Source organism: Hirundo rustica, chromosome 6 (genome assembly GCF_015227805.2).
Source record: "Hirundo rustica isolate bHirRus1 chromosome 6, bHirRus1.pri.v3, whole genome shotgun sequence".
NCBI classification, from domain to species: Eukaryota; Metazoa; Chordata; class Aves; order Passeriformes; family Hirundinidae; genus Hirundo; species Hirundo rustica.
In genome coordinates, this window is record NC_053455.1 from 47473130 (window position 1) to 47496914 (window position 23785).

The following is a 23785-nucleotide window of genomic DNA, read 5'->3' on the forward strand; positions in this document are numbered from 1 at the left end:
CCTGACATCGGGGTATTGGGGCAAGAGCTTGGCTTCCCACCAGATGGGAAGAAGCAACCAACCATCTCTGAAAATAAGTCACTTGTGCCCCTCCATGTGCTTGCAGAGCTTCATGTCCAGACAGGTTATCATCCACTGGATGGAAGGGAGCCGGCCTGGAGGGCAACAAGACTGGGGGAGTCCCGGCACCTGCAAACACGCTCCCCCTGAGTTTCTCGGGTGTGAAACAAAGGATGTGGGAAACCAGAAGAACCACCACCCCCAAAGGGAAAGCGGTGCCCATACTTCCCAAGCAAGGTAGCTGACGTGAGGGGGAGCTGAAGGGCTGGGGTGGGCAGGCAAGACACCTCCCAACAAGAATTCCCAACTACCACCAGCCTCCCATCCCTCCCTCTGCTGTGGCAGCTTCCGATGCCTTCCCTGTGCAGCTGGAGATGACATCCTGCAGCCTTCCATCCACTTCAGGTGACTCCCACCTCTCCACCTCCAGCTAGGATGGGAAGCCAAAAGGAGGGGATGGGAGGAGAGGGGATATGGCTGGGATTGGGGGATGGCCAGGATGGGGACAATGCCTAGGATGGGATGATGGCTGGAATGGTGGTAATGGCTGGGATGGAGACAAGGAGAAACAAACAGAGACCAAGGTGGGAAGAAGAGGCAGCAGCTTCCAGAATTTTCTGGCTCAGTTTGTGTCATAAGAAGGTTTTATGGTTTGCTCGTTTACTTGTTCATTTCTAGAAAAAGTGCCAGAAGAGTATCCTGTCCCCTTGTTGGTATGCCCAGAGAGAAGGGGGGACATCTATGTTGTGGACATTAATTATAGAAGGAGCCACAGGCCTCAGATATTGCTTAGAAACTCGTATTTCAGATTTAAATACCATACACAGTAAAAATAGAGCTGAAAGTACCGCCCCACATTGTCTGCAAATCATTGCCAGAATGAACAGCTTCAATAAATTAAAAACAAAACAAAAAAATTGAAATATTATTTACGTCTCAATAAAAATTGCAGTAAAACCATTTACCTTTTCTTTTGTGTGTGTGTGTGTGTTTCGGGTTTTTTCTTTATATTATATATAATATATATTTATATATGTATAGGGCTGCTCCAGTGCAGCATTTTTAGGACACTTAGCCAGAGAAACACAGGGGAGCATGCTTAGCGCACCACGGCGGAGGAAAGGGGCGGCTGTGGTCCCCCCTCCAAGTGCTGTGCCCCATCACCACAGCCAAAAATTTCAACCCCTTCCTCTTCCCACTTGAAGTGCCTCTTCCCAAATCTTGAGTGCGGATCTCTGAGGGCTGGGGCGCCCTGGGGCTGGGCGGGAAAGGACCAGGGTGAGTGCAAGAGGGACACTAAGCATCCGCCGCTATGTTTCCCGACTCTGGAAAGACTCGTCCACCTTCGCTTCGGTTTCAGCGCTTGCGCTCCCGAAAATGCACGCGCAAGTATAAATACACCCCCCGACCCCACCGTCCCCCTTCCCGCCCCCCCCCAGCTTAAATATCCCCCCGCCCCCGCCCCGTCCCAGGTCTCCAGGCACCCCGGGTGAGTGTCAGGACACCTCGATGATCTCCATGCTTCCCGAAAAGCTGGACTGTTTGCTGATTTTGCCCAGCTCTTCCCGAGCCCTGCCCTCGGACATGGTCTCCTCGAACTCCATCTGGCAGCTCCTCCGCTTGAACTGCTTCTCGGCCCCGGCCTCCTCATGCCAGCTGTGCCGCCCGTCCCGAGGCTCTGCCCGCGCCTTGTCCCTCAGTCTGATCTCACACCCGGCCGCCGCTGCGCCGCAGCCGAATGGCGGCGGGTACGGGCCGGCGCTGGGAAACAGGCCCCCGCCGCTGCCGCCGGCGCCGCCCGAGTCCTTGCCAAAGTACCAGCCAGCCTCGCCCGAGGCAGTGCTGGGGGACTCCAGGTGCATCCCGCTCCAGGCAGCGGCGGCGGTGGCGGCGCCGGGCGCGGTGGGCGGCTGGCCGAGCCGTGGCGGCAGCCCGTCCTCGGCGCCGGGGCTCTTGCGCGTGGCGCAGGTCCCGCCGACGTTGAGGCTGAGCCCGTGGGCCGGCGAGCCCGCTGCGTGCCGGTGCTTCCGCCGCTGCCTCACCTTGGCCTCCAGCAGGAGCTCGGGCCCCGCGGGCCGGTCGGGGCTGTCCGCCCCTGGGGAGAAGGGGCTGAGGCTGCCCGAGCCCGAGGGGCTGTCCAGCTTGCAGAGTTTGGGGGCTTCCCCCGGTCCAGGGGGCCCAGGGGGGTCCTGCCGCAGGCCGGGCGAGTAGGCTGACTTGATGTCCAGGGAGAAGGAGCGTTTCAGGCGGTTGGTGTCCTGGATGCGCTCGGAGGAGAGGTGCAAGCCATTGAGCCCCTGCTGCAGGGTGGTGGGTGACAGGACCTTTGGGGTCCCGCCCTGCCGCTCGGGGTCACTGGTGGGGGATGCCGAGCCGGTGCTCCTCGGCACGTCCTCGGCCTTCTCTGAGGTAGGTGTTGGGGGTTGCCGGCTGCTCTCAGTCACCTCTGCTGGGTCCTGCTGGGCGTCCCCCTCGCTCCAGTCGCCCTTTGACTTCAGGGCCTTGAGGAGCTTCAGGCTCCTCTCGTACTCCAGGAGCTGGCCCAGGAAGTTGAAGTTGGGCGAGATGGATGGGCGACGGTCCTTAACGAACCTGCCGGGAGGCACAGACAGCCCCGTTGGTGCTTGGTCCTTCAGTGGGTCACCCCTACTCTCTCAGCCTCTTTAGGGAGAAGAGGCATCATCGGGAACCTTCTGACCAGATCCTCCAAAAAAAAGGATCTTGGGGATCTTGGGGAACCTTGGGATGCTCCAGGATTAGAGCTGGGACTGCCTCTCCATTCCCTTTTACCACTCCCAACCATTCCTTGTTGCATGCATTTTATGAGGGCAGGTTTGGTTTGGCTTGTTTTATTGGGACCCAGCCAAGGCAAGACAGAGCTTCAAGGAGCCCTGACCCTCTCCCTCTGGGCTCAGCCTGCTTTCTTTCCCTGGAGTGAATCATACTGGCATAACCACCCCACTACCCTCAGGGGAAAACTCACCTGTAAGCATCGTCTGATGACATGCCCATGGTCTTCATGATGTAGGCAATGGCAATGGTGGCTGACCGGGAGATCCCAGCCAAGCAGTGCACAATCACCTGGCAGCTGGACACCTTAGCTTTGTCTGGAGGACGGCAGAGGAAACAGAGAGGACAACAATAGGACAACAATAGTGAGCAAAACTCTTCTAGCCTCCCTCCACAACCCTCAGCCCCTCTGTGTGAGAGGACAACAGCTGCTGGGAGCAAGACCGGGGAGGACAGAAGAGTTCAGGTTGTGAAGGCTGAGAATTGGAGGATTTGCAACTATAAGAAAAGCTCACCAATGAATTCAATGGACTTGTCCAGCCAGGGAAGCAGCTTCTCACAGTAGTTGTCATTGACAGGAATGCGCATGAAGTGACTATCACAGATGAAGTCTGGCTTGGGACAGGAGTTGCTGGCATTTAGGACATAGCTTATCCCGTTCTGTGTCATCAGGTCCTGGTGGGAAAGAAGCCATCAAATGATCAGCTGAGTTCAGCCCGCAGCACATACTGAAGGTCTGTCTTGCCACGCACACTCCCTGCCTTTTCCCATCCCAGCATTTTCTCCTGTGGGTCTCCTAGTACTGCCTTGGCCCAGTTGATGATAATACAAGAGAGACCAGCTGAAAAGGTTATGTCAATTTAGATGACACAAGTTTGAACCTCAGCAGATCTTTATTTTGGTCCAACTAAAGTGGGCAAGGCCAAAGACACCTGGAAAGGTGTTTCAGAGGGGAAAGCCCAACAACCCCAGTATGAGAGGAATACAACAATACAAGAAAGAAAATGAGTAAAAACTCTATCTGGAAGCTGTGAAAGTATCAGCTGAGGGAGAAAGGAGACATCTCCCCAACAGTGTGGAGTGAGGCACTGGTAGCACCCTACATTAACTAACGTGGCCAGAAGATGCTCTATCCACAGGCAACAGAGTGAGGTCAAGGGTGGAGGCCTTGAAATGCTTCTCTTCTCAAGCACATGGCCACATTGTGGGGATGGCAGAAAACACAGTTCCAAAACATGAACAAAACCCTCCAAGGAGGTGAGGAAGGAAGGAGACCATCGATTTCCCTGCCTGGCATTGGCTCCTCAGGATTTTGGCCCCAGGATTTCAGCCCTCGCTCTCCAGTGGCTGGTTCCTGCCTTTCCAGCAGGCTTGATGGAGCCAGTCCAGCTCCCAGGCTCACATTCTTGTGATTTTTTTCTTTAATTTCCTTCTACTCCCTGTACATAATTTCCCTCCTTTCTGTCTCCAACTCCAGTCTGGTGTCATGGTCCCACTCCCTCCCTGCCTGCCATGAATGAGGATGCCTGGCTGGCACCCTCAGGGCTGCAGCAGGCAGATGCTTGGTAGCACTTTAACTGCAATTCCTCTTTCTTTCTTCTCATCATTATGTTTCCTTTAAACAAGATTCCTTCCCTGGTGTGACATCACAGCACAGCCTTTCTGGCACCTTTTAAAGGGCACTATGTGGTCTTCCCACTGGAAAGGAGAGGAATCCTTTATACTTTCACCCCTCTGCATGACTGGGGCCCCAATGGGAGAGGGCAGATGTGTCCCCTCCACGGGGCTGTACCTTGTTCAGGACATCCTTCTGGGAGCCCAAGTAGAGATGTGGCAGGATGCGCGTGGGGCCAACGTTGGCCACAGGCAAGCACGGCTGGGAGATGCTCATCGGCAGGATGGCAGCTGGCTTCCCCTCGCAGAGCCCTGGGAAGCAGGATGAGAAGGTGGCAAAGCCTCCTGTGGAGAAAATGGGGACATTGAGCTTGGAGTAGCAAGGCTGAGATCATCAGTAGTTGGCACCCTGAGGCCTGGGCAGGGGATGCAGTGGTCATAACGCTGCAGCCCTGAGAACAGAGCCTCCAGGAGCAACAAGCGTCCAGCCACCACTAAGCAGTGCACGTATGTTGTGATCGCTGTGACACACACACACACAGACAAAGGAATGGAGAACCAGCTCTGATTTTTCCCTGTCACAGCTGGATATTGACGCACATGTGAGGCATCCCACACCCTCTCCAATGAAGCTGGCTCTTCTCCACTTCATTCAGACAAGTAACAGGAAGACACAGTTCTTTTTTTGGGCCCCTACTATTTTGAGGACAGGGTCAACTTTTGATAGCAAAGTCCATCAGGGCAGGATGATAACAAGCAAGCCCACTGAGATGCAAATCACTTAGAGTCTGGGAGGTCAGCCCAAATCTTCCTGCATTTGGCTACACTTACACATCATCATTTCTGAGAGATGCCCCCTCTGCCCAGCCCTGCCAAGCCCATAATTTCTGCCACACCATGGTGGCATAATGGTACTTGCAGACCACTGCTGTTTTTCATGCTCTGACCTCGCTGAATGTGACAGCAAGCAGTGTCCAGTTCACTGCACCAAGCAGCTGGGCAGTCACACTCAGTTTAAGCATCTTGAAGCCCAGTGTTGAAAGAAAACTCCCAGCTGAGGTTGCAATAGCTGGCATGTGACAGCCAGAGCTATTGTCACAATGTCTAGCATGGTCAAAAGCCTGAGAGCCAGTCCCGAAAGCTTGAGCAGGGCTGCAAGCCTTGACCTGCTCGCGCAGCGGGCAGCAAGGGGAGCTGGAAAACCTCCGGTGCTGTTGCATGTCCTGCACAGCTGCATAAGACCACTGGTGATCCTGATTTGCTGTCACTCGCTGATCCTGTACTCCAGGGTAGCACCAGGTCTGGCTAGCAGTGTCCTAATTTCACTCCCCTCCAGCTGAGGACATCTGGGTGGCAGCTCCATGCAACAGAGAGGAGCTTGAGTCATATCTGCCTCAAGTTTCCCTTGAAGTTTTCCCAGTCATGTGAATGAGCAGATGCAGCTTGACATCACCCAAAGGGCAGAGAGGACTTGGGGGCTTGAATGCCTTTGACTGTCAAAGGAACCAGGATGCTCCCATGAGATCCTTTTGAAAGCCCAAGTCCCCAGACTGAGCACCATGAGAATCCCTGGCTCATCTCCACAGACAAACACAACCTTTTAACGAGCCAGACCATCTCCCCTTCTGAAGCAGGGCAACCTTGGCACATTCTCAATTTACCTTCTCCAGCACTTTTACAACATTTCTGCCGATGCTCCTGGAGCACCTTTCTGGCTGCTGGTGTGGCACCCATGCTCTAGAGAGGCACAACTGGTGCTGCAGACAAGTCATCTGACATGTTTGTGAGATGACGGTGATGGAGAAGCCAAAGCAGTGCACAAAATCATGCTCACACCACTTGGGAACATCCAAGGTCCTCCATCACACTCCATCTCAGCACCTCCTGGTGTCAGCTCCCACTGGCCTAAGAGGAAGGTGTCCTTCAACAAACCTCTTTCCTCCCCTCTTTTATGTTTTCCTGTCTGGCAGCTAACACATCTCCCAGCTTCAAAACCCTGTCAAGACAGGAGGGGTAGAGTTAAAGCACCTTATCTTTTCCAGCACTTCCTTTTCTCTGTCTCCCTCTGAATGACATCACCTCTCAACTGGGACATTAAATCAGAGCAAAAGCAGGAGCCCCAGCACAGGTGCAGCATAGCTCTGGTTACTGCTCATCCCTACACCGTGCCCCCACTGCCAAGGACTGTCCATCACTAGCCAGAGCTCTGCATGGACACATGCCACCTCCCTGCCTTGCCCCGTGCTGAAGCCTCGGGGATGTTGGGGCAGAAACTGTGGGGAAGTGTTTACTTCAGCTGCCGCCAGAGAAGCCTTGAGTTTGAGTGGAGCAGAGATCTGACTCTGGGCTTGTGTGAAACAACATGGGAACTTTTCTGAAGGACTATAGCACGTTTTTGGGGAGCAGGGTGCACACAAATGCAGCCCCAGGGATCAGTGCCTGCTCTGGTCCATAGGTGCCCAGCCTCTTGCACTCACATCCATCAGGAGCTGCCCAGGGCAGCGGATGGGTTTGTATGACTCTTTAAGGTGAGCTCATAGTTCAAGCAGGTCAGGGCATGCTGCTCTCTCCCCACTGCCTGCCCTCACCACTCTCAACTGGCAGCAGATCCTCTGCCAGCCCTGCCTAGGGAAGTCCAGGCAGGAGCACAGGGGCTGTGAAACAAGCCGGGATGTTTGCAGAGTGGCAGCAGCACCCTCAGCTGCACTGCCTACCTAGGCAGGCTGCCACAACTGGAGGATGCTGGCACCTGAAATGGTGCCCATAGCTCATCTCACTTGTCCTAAGCAAAGCCTCGACCCTGTGTCCAGAGTCCAGGCATGCTCCCAGCCCACCTGTCCTCATGTCCCCCATACTTGCAGCTGCTGAGGGCAGCCTGGGCCTGGGGGAAACCCCAGAGATGGGGCCGGGTACTTGACACCATCCCAACATGGAAGCCTCACCCCACCCTGCAGAGGCTACTCCAGCATGCTTTTCATTTTTAGAAAGTGAAGCAGCTCTTCAAACAATCCCAAAGGCAGTGAATGTCCCTGTCTGGGCTTCAACTGATACCTGGGCTTTCCTCCCCTCTATGCCCCAGGCCATGGATCTCAGATTTTGCTGGGAGAGAGAAGCAGAGCCCAATGAGGTGAGGAGCTAGGGTAGCACCAGTTCTAGCCTTTCTTCTTTTATTTGCAATGCTGGTGCCAGAAGCACCATTTCTCTTGGCATATGTGGAATTAAGCTCAGGGAGGACTATTATCTGTTATGGAGTGGGTGTTTGGGGACCTCTGGTTTCTTCTGGATGCTCCCCTACCCTTGTTGGGGAGCAGTTGGTCCTTGTGTGGCATGGCCCAGTGAGCTGCTCATGGCTCCAGCATGGAGGGCTCTCCAAATCATTCTCTGGAAAAAACAGTGTCTGCCTGCCTACTGCAATTACCTGAGGCAGAGATAGTGCCCAGGAAGAGAAGTGGGAACTGGAAGGGAAGGGAACCCGAACAAAAGTGGGGATTCTTTCACTGCTGCTGCTGAAAATGGAGGAAAGAGGAGCCAAGAACCAGCATCACCAGCATCAGGCAGGCTCTAGGAGGCCTAGGAAGTGAAAATCACACTGAGGCACAGGGTGTTGCAGCAACTTAGTGCTGGAAGAGTATAACAGAGACTTTGCATCTTCCCCATCCTACGTTTCACTTACGCAGCGCTGACCACCCTTCCACCTCCCGTGGATGCCAGACCCTGTGGGCCAGCCCCCAGCCCTGCTCTGCCCTTCTGTCAAACAGAGGAGAGGGAAGAACACCACAACTTCTCCCCATCACCATCTTTGCCAGGCCCTCCCCTCTGCCCATTTTCCAGCTGAACATCTATGATAACCTCCCATGAAACTGGATTTATTGTGAGAACAGATGCTGCAGAGGGAATGCAAACAGCTCAAAAATCCTCCTGGAGCTGGTCCATCAGGCCAAGGGGAAGATGCCAGCAGAATCTTTGAACAGGCTCCTGGGGTACCTGCACTGCTGGAACTGTTGGGAGCCGTGTGACTCCTCCCCTCCAGTAGCAAACTTCACAGTGAGGAGACCCTCTGCCAGTCCCTGCACCAGTGTCTGCCTACGGCCCTACGATGGCTGTAACCAAAAAGAAGAAAAACACAGACATGGAAGGAGATTACACAATGTGAAGACAGACATGTTATACTGCTCAGCTGGGACTCTGATACAGCTGGGGAACCCTCCACTGCTGCGGCTGTCACCTTCAGATGGTCTCTGGGGACATCCTGGTCATAGCTGGGTCACTGACAACATTGCAGGCAAAATCTGTCACCTGTAAGTTGCACCGTGCCCTTCTCTGCCAAGGCTGGGCAGCAGTGATGATGCAGAGGAGGTGACATGGAAGGTGACGAAGTCCTGACTAGTGACAGGGATGTAGTGTGGCATTATTTTCCTTCTGGTGGTAAGCCTCAGCTTTAGGGATTTATAATCCATTAAGCCGCATGAGTTGTTAACAGAAGCACTGCTGAGGATAAAAGGAAGGTGCGGGATACACAAAGCATGGATATCCCAGCTCCCCCTTGTTCCCTGCATCTCTCCCTGCACTGAGGCCATTTTTCTAGGCTGGAAGTGTAAAATGGAGCTGGGGCTTGAAAAGCCTCTCACACCTTGCTCTGATGGCTGCACTCTGCACATTCATCTCCAGCCCCATGGACTCACCACCTCCTTCAGAGACCTCTGAAACAACCCAATAGCTCTGGTCTTGATGCTGTGCCCCGCTGACTGCAAGAAGCTGCGAAAGGGCTGCCCAGGGCACCTGCCTCGCCCCAAAACTGCTCTTCAAGAGAGCCACATGCATATTGAACACTCATGAATCTCATAGACGTTTTCCTAGAGACACACCGAACAACATGTCCTGCTCAGCAGCCTCCCCTGTGCATTGCAGGCTCAAAGGTCCCCACCAAGAAACAGGGAAGAGGTGACATGTCACTCTGCTGCGTCATCAGTTTGTGGCAGCAAGGAGGAAGAGATCCAGAACTGTAAATCTTCCCTGGGCCAGCAGCTGCCACACCCCACTCCTCACCCCCAGCTCTCAACCCGGAAGCTAGAAGGAGACCTACGGGGTATTAAAGATGTGTTTTACAGCCCACCCTGATCGCTGCAATAACGAGAGTTAGAGAGCGGCAGCCGGAGCTGTTCAGAGACCGGCTCTCCAAGCAGCTGCCAGAGGTTTTGCGGCAGCCCGCAGCCCCACCAATGAGTTTTGCGCCTGAGCTTGTGCCGGAGACCCTCTGCCCCGCTAAAGCTCCTGGCAGCTGAGGGGGCTGAGAGAGGCCAGGCTCTGCCCGGCTCTCATTAAAATGCCTGTGGTGGCTGAGAGCTGCTGCCAGGGCGGCACGTGGCGAGGAGCAGCGGGGCATGCAAGCGAGCACGCGCCTCGGCTTGCTGCTGGAGCAGCCGCCACGCCGGCACGGCTCCCGCACTGCTGCGTTGTCTTGGTGGCCAGGATGGTGCCTGGATACCCCCTCTTCATCAGCCCAGCCCCTCAGGGAACACGCTGCTCCCAGCACTCTGACCCATCCATCCCCAACAGTGAAAGCACCTCGCTGAACTGAGGTACGGCAGGAGATGACAAGAGCTGGGGGGGTACCTGCAAAACCCCAGCCCACACTTGCATCATGTCTTATGACAGTGAGCCCGAGTGTTCGGCAGAGCATCTCTGCCGCAGGTTGAATTGAAGGACAGAAAATGGAGGGGCCTGGCAAGCTGCACATCAACCCCCAGAGCCGCTGGGAAAATCCCTCTTTGCAAAACGCCATCTCCCTGACTCTCGTGCTGGGCGGGAGCCTGTTGGTGCCGGCAGCTAAGCTGGGCGGCATGATGAAACTGCTTACTGCCACCCTTACTCACTGTGCTCCAGGGAGCTCCGGGGCTTTGTCAGCATTTCCTGCTGCTTGGGACGTGTCTGAATTTCCCCCCGCCTCCATCCTCGCTGTTTCCCCGGGTACTGTAGTCCCCTTTGATTTTGCCCATCCCTCCCAGCAATGCCTGATGTGGACACAGCCCATTTGCTTGCGCATCCTTCCCACTAGCCTGGTGAAATTCTGGTGCTCTGCAGCCTGCCCAGCTTGCCCTCTCCGGGCTGATGCTCATTTATGTCCCCCCATCTCTCAGAGCATGGGAGAAAGAAGTCCAGTTTTCAACCAGCCTCTTTTTCCACTCCCCTACTCCCCTGCCCAGGTTTCACCATCCCCTCATTTGGCACAAAATTTCATCACCCCACTGTTGGCTCATTTTTTTTCTCCCAGGCAGTGGGGATGAGAAAGCCGATGAATCAGCCCTATTATAGATTCATGTGCACTCCCTGTTTCCCCAACAGTCACCCCGAACAGCCTCTGTCCATCTGCTGCTACAGTGCCCTGCTGCCTCGCAACCTGTGCCAGCCCCCCATGCCTTGCAGGCTGGTCCCAGACTCTGCTCCCATTCTCCCAAAAAATGGAAAACATCTTTAAAAAAAGGAAAAGCAGCAGAAAGGAAGCCCTCCGCCTACACAACCACGGACACACTCCTCGAGCTGTTGAGCTTGATTTTCCTCTGGTGACTGTGCCTGCTTTGGACCAGCCTTAGTCGTTCTAAGTAAAGAAAAATGTGTCATTTCCAGGAGTGACTTATTACTAATGACACCATCACTGGGTTATGTGCTTCATGCCACAAAAACCTGTCAAGCACTTTTAGCAGCCTCCCATTTTAAGTGGTGATGGAGGGGAAGTTGCTTGATTCAACCCTTTGGTAATCTAGGTCATCCCAGGCTCGGCATATTTTTAAGCTGCTCCAGTTAATATCCCCTTCCTCCGCGTGCCCTTTGCTCTGACACCGGGGGGGGGGGGGGGGGGGGTGTGTGTGGAAACACTGCAAAACCCTTTCTTGAAAGAAACCACCCAAGATGGGCAGGCAGGGCAGCGCTGGTGAAGCGAAATGGCTCCGGCGGGCAGCTGCCTGGCTGCGGGCAGCAGCGCAGCGCTCTGAGCCGACGGCCCCTTGTTCTCCGCTCCGTCCTCGCCCGTCCCTGCCCCGCGCACTCTCCTCCGCCCGGTGCCGCCGCCCCGCTCCAGCAACCCGGCGCCCGAGGGTGCTGAGATGCTGGCGGCAGATCCTCCTGGCTCCCGCAGCTTTCCTCCTTCCCTGCTCCGCTCCGTCCGCGCACTCGCCAAGCTAGCCTAGATGGCGAAGGGTTCAGGGGAGCCCGGAGCGGTCCCCGCGGCCGGACAGTCTCACCGGATCCCGCAGCGGGTGGGAGGGCTGCCTAGCGCCGGGGCCGCTGCAGTTGCCTCTGCCCGCTGCAGACAGCCGCTCACCTGCCTGAAGGAGCTGCCCTCTCCGCGCAGCTCCTGTCCCAGCCCGGCCGCCTCCGCCGGCGCTGCGCACGTCGCCCCTAGCTGGGGACCGGCCATCGCTCCGCTCCGCTCCCCTCCGCACGCTCCCCGCTCGCTTCCATCTCCCCGCTCGCCAGCTGCCCGTGCTCTTTGTATGGCCAGCACCGCGCTCCGCTCCCCGCCGGCCGCTCGGCAAAGGCGATCTCCGGCCCCCGGGCAAAGCGGGGCTCCGGCGGCGCAGCCCCCTCTTCCCGCTCCGTCCCCATCGGAAGGAAAGGCGCCGGGCCGGCTGACAAACCTCTCTTGTCCCTGCTCTCCTTCATCCTCCGCACCCTTATTTTCAGCTTCATCTGCCCCTCGCGCATGTCTGTCCAGAACTGGTCCTTGGAGGGAGCAATCATTACATCCACGGGCATCCAGGCAGCTGGGCTGCGGCTCGCGGGGGCACCTCTCACCGTCGCCAAACAGCTGGCGGGCAAACAAAATACTAAAAAAACCAAAAAAACGCCCCTGTGGCAGAGCGACGCCGGCCTCCCCCCGGCTCCAGCCTTCAGGCTGAAAAAATAAAAACCATTTAAAAAAAGCCGAGCGGGGTAGGGGGGCTCGGCGTAACCCCCTTTCCCCGGCCGCCCCCCTCTTCGCCGCCCGCTCCAACCCGAGTGAGCTCAGCCCGGGAGCAGCCGCCCCATCCGCCGCCGCGCTCGCTGCGCGTCCGTACCGCGCTCATAGCTAACGGGTCAGGCATGCGGCCGCATTCCTTACTCAGCACACAGACACGCAGCACAACGCCGGGCTGACATATGCTTCGCTCCCCGCTTAAAGGCGCAACAGCGATTTTCTCGCCGGCCCAAAGACCCCCGCAGCGAGCGGCCGCGGCGGGAGATGGATCGCTGCACCACGCCGGCTTCGGCCCCGCGCAGTTAATATGGGGGACGGGAACGTGGTGGGAGGAAGCTCATGCCCACACCTCATTTTAGCACCTGCCAGGGCGGTGTGCGATCAAACCCCCACAACGAAGCGAGGATGTAGCACTACCCTCCATCCCGGCTCCCTGCTGATCCTCGTACCGTGAAAGCAACCCCACGGCTGCACCCCCTCCCCACAGCGGCTCCTAGCAGGACCAACGTGCATCCCCTGGGCGACGTTTAACTCTGAACCCCAGCTCCAGGAAGGGCAACGTAGTGATCTCAGTTTCCCAAGAGGGAAACTGAGCCACAAACGATTAAATAAATTCTCCCGGGCTCTCTGCTGCAGGGCAGAGCTGGAGTCGAGACAGCAGGTCCCTAATGACCAGCTCTTCTTGATCCTTACTATCTCCACTGAGAGCACCACTCAGGGGGATGCTCATCCTGGAGTGCTCCCAAACAGCTGGAGCTGAATGGGTCCCAACAGCTGGCAGGAAAAGGGGCTGCTGGCACTGGGCAGCTCACACCTGTGCGTGGCCATGTCAGATGGAGTTATCTGCCTGGTCCCAGCAAAGCAGGACCATAGTCTGGGGGAGATGGACCCTCTGCCAAAACCTTCTCGTGCAAAACTCCAGCAAGAGGGGACATATAGGAATGGCCCTTCCTGGTCTCACTGGGGGTCTATCCATCTCTGGCAGCTTCTGAAGCAGGTGGGGAGTGATGTATTCTCTTCTCTGCATTTGTTCTGGGGGAGAAAATTACTTGTCCCCCGCTTCCCACCCGCAGGACTCCTTAATACATCTCCACACAGCTCCTTACAAGTTTATTGGTCTGAGCCCAGGCCTCCAGAAAATCATTCAGGATTATAGTAAGCGGGGGAGAGAAGGGGGGGGACGTATTGTGCCTTTGAAAATCTGAAGCTTTATGGGCTGAAAAACCCCAGGCTGAGCCATATGTGAGTGACTTCAGTGTTTTTCCTTTGAATGACATCACATGAGATGAGGTCATTTGCATTAACTAAGTGCTGTCTCCTCCCCCCCACCCCGAGCGGAGCCAGCCTCCTAACGAGCCTTGTTGTTGTAACAAATATGGTTTGATTATTATCAGATGTGGGTCAGAGGTTGGATAAAATTCAAAGCGTGCTCCAACTAGGCTGGAAGAGAGAAGCAGCCTTCCCCCACAAGCCATGCTTGAGAAGTGACTACCACAGCAGGTCCCCAGGGGGATCTGTGGTCCCCCGCATTTGTCACCACTGTCACTACAAGGGAGGGCACATGATGCTGTGGCCAGTGCTAACACCTGCCAGGGATGGAGATCCCTCTGTGTCCTACTGCCACTGCAGCAGCAGTGCTCTACCCGTGCTGTGACCCGCTGCAGTGGCTGTGGCTGGGGGTCTACTTGGGGGGGACCTAGTCACTCTACTGGGGTCACTGGGTCATGCAGGGGCAGCAGGCAAGGAAGATGCTGCAAGAAGCATGTGGTGAATTAGGGGATGCAATACTCAACCTGCTCCTGACCCAAAGGTGCACAAACAAAATTTGCCTTTCTTCACTCCCCTCTGGTTGTCCATCTCCCTCAGGCTTCCCAGAGCCCTGGACACAAGTTATTTTGGTCATGCCAGGGTCCTTCAGGATGTGTTTGGATTGAGATTTCAATTCAGGGCTCCTGGGAGCATCAGGTGGGAAGCTGGGCATGACACCACCAAGTAGACCTCAATGCTGGAGGCTTATAGTGTCCCACACCTCTCTGATCCTCAGCAAAAGACAAGCGAGCAGATAGCCAGCAGTCCCCTTCCTCCACCAGTGTGAAGTCCAGCCACATGGAGATGCCACTGCAGCCACCATTTCCCAGGCAGCATCCTCCTCTCTGCTCTCTCCCCATTTTGTTCACCCTTTTGCCAAAACCAGTATAGGGGTTGGCACCTGGGTCAGGGGGCAGCTGGCAAACAGAGAGATAAAAGGCAAGATCCACAGTGCAGAAATACATTCCATGTATCAGCTGCTGCCCCTTGTCCCTTTTTCCCAGGAGCTCCTCCTGGCCAGGATGTCACCCATCCTGCCTCCAGCTCGTTTAGCAGACGAGAGGTGCATCACCCAGGGAGAGATGCCCAGCCTTGTCAGCCTCACTTCACTCTCATTACCACAGCGCTCACTGGAAAAACATCTGCTGCTATGGGTTGGAACGACTCATGTAATCCTCCTGCAAGAGCAAGGAGCAGGATGAGTCCCTGTCCAGCACCTACATACCCAGTCAGGACAGTGCCTATAGCCTGGCACAAGCCCAGCTGGGCAGGGCCAGCGGTTCCTCTCTCCACCCAGCACTGCGACCTGGTAATAATTGCCAGTGATGACCTTTTGCAGGCATGCAGCACAGGACCAGGGAAAAGGGGGAGGCAGATGAGGGGCGGCAGATTTCTCAAAAGGAAGGAAACTGTAACTGGGCAGTGGCTCCTGCCCATCAGGATCTCTTACTAGGGAAGTTGCCTTCCTCCCGGTGACCTTCCAGAAATGAGAAATGAAATTACACAGCAGTTTTCTAAGGCATAGCAACCAGAGGGCTGCTCTTCCCTAAGCCCCTTCTCCTCTGTCCCACTCTGCCTTTGACCCTTTTGCTTGCTTTTTCTGGGTCCAATAGTTAAAAACACGGCCAGAGGGGGAGGGGAAGCTCCTGAGGGTAATTATAGAATCGGGAAAACAAGTTGTCTGACGACAGCGTTGCTAAACAGGGAGGTTTAGAGCATGGGTCTGGAATACAATCAGCCTTGCACATACATGACCTGGCCTAACCCCTCCCAGGGATGCAGTTACTGGTCCCGCCGGGGCCGAAAGCCTCCCCGGCATCTCCTGGTTGTGGTTCGGGGTGAGAAGGGGGCACCTTACTCCACCTCTGTGCCTTGCCCTGGGAGCACTCCCTAGGGCACCCACCAGGCTGGGTGTCTGAAGCTGCATGCCAGCACCCACTGAAGAGGAGACAGAGGGCAAGAAAACACAGTCCTGAAGTGGTCCCAGATGGCTTTGCTGCAGGAAGGGAAGTAACTCCTCCAGGGATGTTTTGCATGAGAGGAAGGGAGGTTCAGAGAGTTACCTAAACCTCCGGGATTGTAAAAATCACAAACCTGGTATTCCCATTTTATCTTTTAAAAAATACCTTTCCCTCTAGGCCGGTGTCATTATACTACCTCCAGTCCTCTGTACAGTCAAAAGAAAAACATCACCACAGGTAATCCCCATGCATCTCGCCTACAGCCTGAAGAAAAGCTGGATGTAAGCTCCTGTACAGCCCTTCTTACCCTTCTTCCTTTCCTGACCATCATGTAGGCAATTTTAGATGAAGGACAACCCGAATCCCCATCCACATTATTTACAAAGCTGGTTCTTCAGAACTCCCAAACCTGGGAAAAGCAAGAAATTGAGAGCCCTATGGGAGCTCTTTTTCCTGTCTCATCCCAGTCCCATACCCTCCTTATTCATAACCCACACTCCTGCCAGCCAAGCGTCTGCTTCTTTGGGTTCATCACATTATGCAATGGGATGGAGATGGCCACAGGTGGACAGAGGTACTTGCAGGAGCTTCAGAAACAGTAATCAGACTTAAAGGAAAATCTTGCAGGTGCACCTGATGGATTCATGCCAATAAGTCCTCAAGTGCTCTTAGACATTACAGCCTGAGGGTACCTGAAACTGCCCTAATGCTCGACCTACAAGGGCGCCTTCAGGCCCATGTACTGAGCAGAGGCTCTGCTGGAGTCAGGGGACAAAACCCACCAGCTGGTGCATTCTGCACATGCTGTATCTCACAGCCCAAACTCAACAGGTGAAATCATGATGCTGTGCAGAGTGGGTGATGAGAAACGTGACCATCAAATCGCCAGCTGCACTCAGGTTCTCCCTCCCCACTCCCATCAGACAGCTTGTGACTGATGAACCCTGAGATTCGCTCACATGGTTAGAGCACTGTGCTAATGACACCCAAGGATGTGGCTTTGAGGGTTTGATTCCTGTATGGGTCATTCACTTTAGTGTTGGACTTGATGATCCTTGTGGGTCCCTCCCAATTCAAAATATTCTGTGATTCTGTGACCAAAGTGTGGGTATTTGAGGTATTTTCTTTCTTAGGTTTTAGTTTATGTTTTTTCCTTACATTGAGTTTGAAAAGACACCTCAACCCTGGTTCTGGATCCAACTAAGCTTCTGTCTTCAGCATATGCCATGACAAGCTTTGGAAGCACATGTTATCACTCCAGCCTCTGAGACCTGGACTGAAGGCAAGCCCCCTCTGCTCTGCCCTGCCCTGCCTCTGCCCTGCTTTCACACCTGCCTAGCTTGGCTTTTTTCATTCATCGTCTCTTTTCCTCCAGAACAGCTCCAGCCCAATATGTTTCAAGAGGAGCAGGCAGCAAGGGAGATGTGTGGCTGGCATGTGGCTTCTCACCAACATGACATGAGAAAGCATTACAGAATTTTCAGCCAAGGATGAGGAAAGTCATGTTCAGTCACCCTGACGTTTAAAATCTTTTTAGGACTGTCCCTACACAGGGAAAAAAAAAAAAAAAAAAAAAAAAAAAAAAAAAAAAAAAAAAAAAAAAAAGTGTGGGGGGTTTTGTTTTGTTTTTTAATACTAAAAGGCAGCCCAAGTCAGCTCCTGCAATGGAAATCCCCTTTCCTTTTTTTGCTACTTCTTTTTGCCTGCGGCAAAGTCACCTGTCTTTGGTAGATTCCTCCAAAATCCCCAAAATCTCAGCCCCCGCCCAGATCGCTGCAGCCATGCAATTCCCCCTCTCTGCAGCCGTGCCGGATGGCCATGGCACCGCCGGGCCGGAGAGGAGCTGGGTCACGGCCAGCGCTCACTGAGGAGGATGGCGAGTGAAGGGCTGGGAGGGATTTGTCGCTGATGATATTGTTACATTCTTTCCGAATCCTGGGAGTAAACAGACGCTCCAAATTTAGAAAGAACAGGACTGGAAAATTTAAACATTCCTTGAAGAATTGGTACAAAAGCGGGGGGAGGGGGGCGCTGAAGATGATCTCACACGCGCTCCCGAGCCAGATGAAAAGCTCATGACTCGAGTTCAGAACGCAATTGAGGGGCCTGTTTCAGGTCGGAGCACGGCAGGGCAGCGGTGAAGCTCCCCCAGCACCTGGAACTGCAGCGAAAAGACCTCTGTGGTGCGACGGGGGTGCCAAGCCCCGCAGCCTGGCCACCACTGCTGGCCACGCTGCCATCCTGCTTTTTGTCTCCGGCTGGCACACAGCTTCAGGCGTGGGAGAGAGGGGCCCGGTGCTCAGCCTAAGGACCCGAAGCAGGGACAGGATGGGTGGCTGAGCATCATCTGAACCAGCGTCCTAAGCCCTCGGCCGTCACCTTTAGCCACTGAATAGGAGTAAAAGAAAATCTCCACACTGCCCGCTGCAGGTGGACAAATGGAGAGGAGCTGGTGAAGTTCAGCACCCACAAGCTCAGCACCACACACAGCTCTGGACAGGCTCCAAAACCAGAGCTGGCACATGGGAGCTGTCAGGGAGCAACAGAGCCAGACTGCTGCTGCTTCATAAGCAGATAATGCCTCTCAATAAAAACCAAGTGGGTGATTGCAAGGGGGAAGAATAAGTGAGGAAAAAAGAAAAAAAAAAAAAGAAAAAAAAAAAAAAAAAAAAGCATAGGTTTGTGCTGAAGTAAACAAAGGTTAAAGAACAGTCAGGCTCCTGCAGGAATAGCAGAGCTGGGCTGGGAGGGAGGGGGCATTACGTAATGCAGGAAAAATGTTGGCTCCATTCAGTTTTCCACCACTTCATGTGATGTCAGGAAAACCATATAAATCAACAGTCTTTTTGCTCCCACGGATGGAGGGCAGCAAGCAGCACTATTTATACTTACACAATTAAAAAAAAAAAAAAAAAAAAAGAAGCTGATGATTTCCAAGACTGGGAATAATTGACTCAGATTCTCCCCTGCCAGCCACTGGAATCGCTGCTTCTGGGCTGTTAACCCTTAAGAAGTCCCTGGCACCAGTCCTGCCACCCCCAGCTCCCCTGTCCTCACCCATCGGCCTCCATCAGCTGCCTCAGGGGTCAGAAGGTCGCTGGTCTGGGGATGAGCAAGAACAGCCAAGCCTGGTGTTTGCATGAGACGGGGACACGGAGGCACAGACCCCAGCATCTGCTGGGGCTGAGAGAGCTGGGCAGCACAGAGGGGCTGTGTAGGGCTCTCACACTCAACTGGGGACCATCAGACAGCTTCCCTGGGGTAACGGCATCCACTGAGGGACAGGCTGAGATTTCAGCAGCCCTTGCCAGCCCACTGGGGTCACAAGGCACCTCCAAGGAGGACTGAGGCACCTCTTCTGAGGCACCAGATGGATTGGGGCAGGACAAGGTGCTTGAGGCTGGAGTGGACAGACTGAGGGGTTACACCCCATAAGGACAAGGGTTCAGAATCAGGCTCACTCACATATCCTGCCCCAGACCTCCCAAGCACTCCAGAGTTGTTGCTACACCAGCCCATTGCTGCCCACACCCATTGCTGCAAGCGTGCCCAGCCTTCCCTGGATGCTCTGCGCAGCCATTCCAGTCATGATTTCCATGTGAAACACCGCCACCATGACCCAGTGTTCTACATTTCATCTCCAGTTTTTTCCACCTGCTGGTGGCCCATGTTCCACATCAGGCTGAGGCCCTGCTGTACTTTTGGTTTGGGAGGCTTGAGCTTTGCTGGCAGGGGTTTGGTGGTGGTGTGCTGATGGCTGAGGGGGTGGCACGGTGCTGGTGTGTGCTGTGCATGCAGCTGGGGGGCACTGGCACTATGAGGCTCCCCCAGGCCTCCACTTGTCTCAAGGCAGGAAAAGGCTCCAGGGTTTTCAGGGGCACCTCACGCAGCCCTGGTCATCTCCAGGAGGACTCGGTGGAAGCGGGCAGGGATTTGCAGCCAGTGCACAGCACTGCTCTTCACCCAGCCCTGGGAAAGTGGCAGTGGGTTAGGGGTGCCAGGGTCACACCATCAAGGCTATTTCCTGACCCATCCCCATGACTAAGAAGGTTCCTTCCCAGATGCAGCTGAATTCCACATTTTACTTCTCCTGCACCATATGCCAAGCTGTGCCCTAGTTTATGCCACAGTGACCTTGGAACTGCAGGCACAGCTACTGAGGCAGGCCAGGGGCTGCCAGAGCCAGCTCAGGGAGGCATCCTCCAGCACTGGCCTCAGCACAGCTCCTGCAGTCCAGGCCACAATAATTAGCTTTAATGTGATTTCATGTAGTCCCTGCTTGTTTTTCTTGCTAGAACCTGAGGCTGGGCGGGGGGCAGGGGGTGTGGGTTAATCCCAAATCCCACTGTTTCTCTGCTCTGTTCTCCCCACTACAATGCAGCTGCTTGAATTCAACAGTACTTACCCCTGCCTTGCATGGGCAGGGCTCCCTGAATGCCACTTGCCTGTGCTACCTTCCCTCCCACATTTACCCTTTCCCAGGGTCTGTCACTCTGCGGGTGTGGCAGTTCCCTCCATCCCTGTGGTGACCCAGGGCACAGGGGTCGGTACCCTCCACCTCAGCCCCAAAGGAGCATCCAAGAGCCACAGGATGAGGAGAGGCTTGAGGGACAGAGGAGATTCCCATCTCTGTGTCTTTGGCACTGCTTAGGAGCATGGCTGAGCTCAGTGGGACTGAGGGGCTGCATGGGGCAGTGCCTGCCCACCCATCCATGGGGAGAAAGCTTAGAGGGAGGCAGCCATCAGGCCAAATGCCCAGCTGTCCCAGCCAAGGGGAATCAAAGGCATCTTCAGCCCTCCCTCAGGCAGTTTCCTGCCTCTCTCTTCTCCTCTCTGCTGGGTCGGAGCTTTTCGTTCATCAGTCACCTGCCTCACTGCAGCAGGACTGTAATTAGGGCAGCACGTGCCTCCTCCTGCCTGCGCATTTGTGCCCGGAGAACGTCATCTCCAGCAGACCCTGACTCACTCAGTGATGACCCTCTGCTCCTGCCATCCTTCTCCTTTCCAGTACATCCATGGATTTCTTCTCCTGCCCTCCCTTTAACAGCAGCAAGAGGGAGCAGAATGCCTGAACCAGGTCTGGTTCTTGGCACATTCACCAGGGATGAAGCAACACGGCGATGGGAGAACAAAGGGCAGCTTTTGGACGGCTGGATCCATGCCACCACAACTCCTCTGTACCCTCCCCTTTCATTCACCCCGGCTGGTGGGTGCAGCGGCAGGGAGACAGACAGTGCAAGGAACGAAGGCACGGTGAGGACCCAGTGATGCCAGCGTGGGCTGAGCCTCCTCAGCCTGCATGCAGGGCTGCCTTCCTCCACCACAGCCACTGGTGGCCGGGGAAGCGGGTGGACATGGACATGGACGGCCACAGCTCCGTCACTCCAGGCTAAGGGCACGAGTGCCCCTTAGCCTGGAGCATGAGATGAAGTGGTAACCCAGGGCTCCTACCTGTGAGGATGGAGACGCTGTGGAAACAGCTGTCCAGCTTGCCCAGGAGGATGGAGAGGAAGCTGTCAGCAGCCAAGCCGGTCACGTCCCGCGTGCTCTGGTCGTAGACCACCACGTCCTGGTGGTCCTCCGCCTCCACCTGCAGGGAGCGGCAAAAACCGGGCATCAGAGAAATAGCCCGAGCACTGAGGATGCTGCTGTCCACACCACCATGGGAAGCAAAGCTGAATTTAGTGGTCACACAAGCAGGAAATTCCAGCTCCACACCATTTCCACAGGCTGGTTTTGACCAACAAATGGAGTGTCCAGCCAGGCTGGGACACTGCTCCATAGCTGCGAGTGTGTCTGTAGAGATGCCCACTGGCGCACTCTCACCAGCTACAAGTGCTTTTGAGCATCCTACCCAAAAGAGGTTCACTCCTCCCCATGGCCCACCCTCAGCTTGCTGTTGGTTAACTGCATCCAGAAATCACCACAAATTCTTCCACCACTTCCACCCCAGCCAACTTTTGCCCTCAGATACTTTTCCTCAGCCTGGCTGGTGTCACAGGGACAAGAACACAGGGATTTCGGAGTGGTCCTGCAGGCAGGGGTGCTCCCAGCATAGCCCTGGTGCTGTGGCTGGAGTCAGTGGGGATCAGCTGGATCAGCAGCTCTTCAGGGCTCAGCCTGGGGACACCAAGCACAGCACAGTAACACCTCTGTAGGCATTATGCCTCACCCCAAACTTGCAGATCACCCATAAGGGCTGAAGGAGAGGGAAAATCTCTTATTTTGCTTAGCGGATGTTCAGGATGATGTTCTTTCTTCCTTTTGTAATGTATACTGGGGCCTGCACACTGCAGGGATACACTGGAAAGAGGGGAAGGAGCTCCTGGGCTGCTCCCACGTCATTTTACATACCACAAACTGCACCTAGCTGCCCAGCACTGCAGGGGTAAACTGGGGCAGGTGACATGGTGGGATAATCTTCATACAGGCCAATGTCTGCAGGCAGGAGTCCCCCCACACCCAGTGATGACTGGATTGCAATGAGAGTACTCAAGGAACAGCTGGACGCTCCCACACCTACCTGAAGATCCATGCACCTAAAGTAGATAAAAATCCCCACAGAGGCATAGCTCAGTTCACCTGCTGAAGAGCTGGGTGTATGGCACACACCTGCCCTTCCAGCCAGCAGGGTAAGTGCATCCATCACATCATGGGAAGAGGAGGAAGCAGCAGCAAGCAGGGAAGGAGGGAGTGTGTGTAAGCTGCTCTCTTCTCAGCTAGTGCTGGAGCTGCCCACTGCCCACCCCATGCCAAGCCCTCTCCAAAACGTCTTTAGGAGACCACCTGGACAAGGTACGGCTCCCGGACACCCGCCTTGTTCTGCGATCTCACTGCCAAACCCTGTGTCACCACCAGAGCAGATCTGCTCAGGGTTGTCGTCATTATTAATGCTGCTTTCACACCCAGCTGCAGGTGCTTCCCTGCTCAGCAACGTGAGCGCCATCCAAATAAAACTGCAGAGAGCACAGATTTAGCTGAGCTCATCACATCTCTGCGCCGCAGCGGAAGGACAGCCCCGCACCAACAGAAATCCCCGTCGGGGCACCACGAGCAGCTGTGCACGAGGAAGGGGGGCTCAGAGGACACACCTGTCCCCAGCCTGGCACCGGGGACTGGAAGGCAAAACTGGCCCCACAGCTCAGCAGGATGACAGGAGGCATGAAAGGGCAGGATAAAAGGGAAGAGAAAAGGACATGGGAATTCTAAAATAAGACACTGAAAAATGACTGAAGCCACCTGAAATAAGCCAGATGAGGATCTACCCCAGCATCTTTTCCTCAGCCAGTCCTGACGCAGGACTTTTGTGGGAAGTCATCCAAGCACAGCTAGAGGGAAACACAGTGGCTGACAAGCCAGATCAGAACAGGGAACCTACAAGTCCTCAGAAGCTGTCTAGCCCTTCAAGGCTCCCTGGCACATCCCAAAGACCCAGTTCTCACCCTGAAGCCCCCTGCCAGCAAAAACATCTTCCCCCAAAAGCACAGTGAGGCAGGGGCTCATCCCAGCTGCACAGTCCAGGCTGAGGAGGCTTCAGGAGAGAAACCAGCTCTGGCTGAGCAGCATTATCCCACAATAGGATTTAGTGTTCGCTCCACGCGGGAAGGCTTTGTTTGGGCCATTACTGCAGGCTTGCTGAGAGACGGCAGAGATGTGCAACACGGTTTACGTCTTATTAAAGTTATAAGGTTTCACTCAGTGTAAATGCCAAACAACTGCTGGCCTCACACGGCCTGGCTGCAGAAAATAAATACCTGGCTTGCTGGGACCTGCAGGAAGGTCCTGAGGAGCCCTCATGGAGCATACAAGGAGCCTGCACTGGCATCCTGGCTCCTCACCACAAAGGGAAATAAGACAGAAATGTTTAATCAAGCACATGGGTCTCCCATTCGTCTCATGCCCTCATGAAATGCCCCATCTCTGGCCTTAAACATAAGAAGGCTAAAAGCTAACTGGGGCAGAGGAGGAGGGTAAAGCTGAAGAGATGCTCCATACCAGATTCCTGCTTCTGCCAGGTGTTGGCATAGAACAGAGACACAGCTGACAACAGAGTTATCCTTCTGAGAAGCAGCACTTCCACAGGAGTTGCTGCCACCCC

At 55.0% G+C, this 23785-nt stretch overlaps 1 protein-coding gene across 3 annotated transcripts in view; it reads right to left on the reverse strand.

Moving 5' to 3' along the window:
• Nucleotides 1–1458: 1458 nt before the first annotated feature.
• The window catches only part of DUSP8 (dual specificity phosphatase 8), a 40712-nt gene continuing 18385 nt past the window's right edge, over nucleotides 1459–23785 (reverse strand). For all 3 annotated transcript variants that reach the window (XM_040068028.2, XM_040068027.2, XM_040068029.2), the window contains exons 3-7: nucleotides 21139–21277; nucleotides 4643–4809; nucleotides 3366–3525; nucleotides 3044–3167; nucleotides 1459–2652 (exon numbers count right to left, since the gene is read on the reverse strand). In XM_040068028.2, the coding sequence (XP_039923962.1) occupies nucleotides 1557–2652; nucleotides 3044–3167; nucleotides 3366–3525; nucleotides 4643–4809; nucleotides 21139–21277 (1686 nt within the window). In that variant the 3' untranslated portion in view covers nucleotides 1459–1556. The remainder of the gene's footprint in view (nucleotides 2653–3043; nucleotides 3168–3365; nucleotides 3526–4642; nucleotides 4810–21138; nucleotides 21278–23785) is intronic.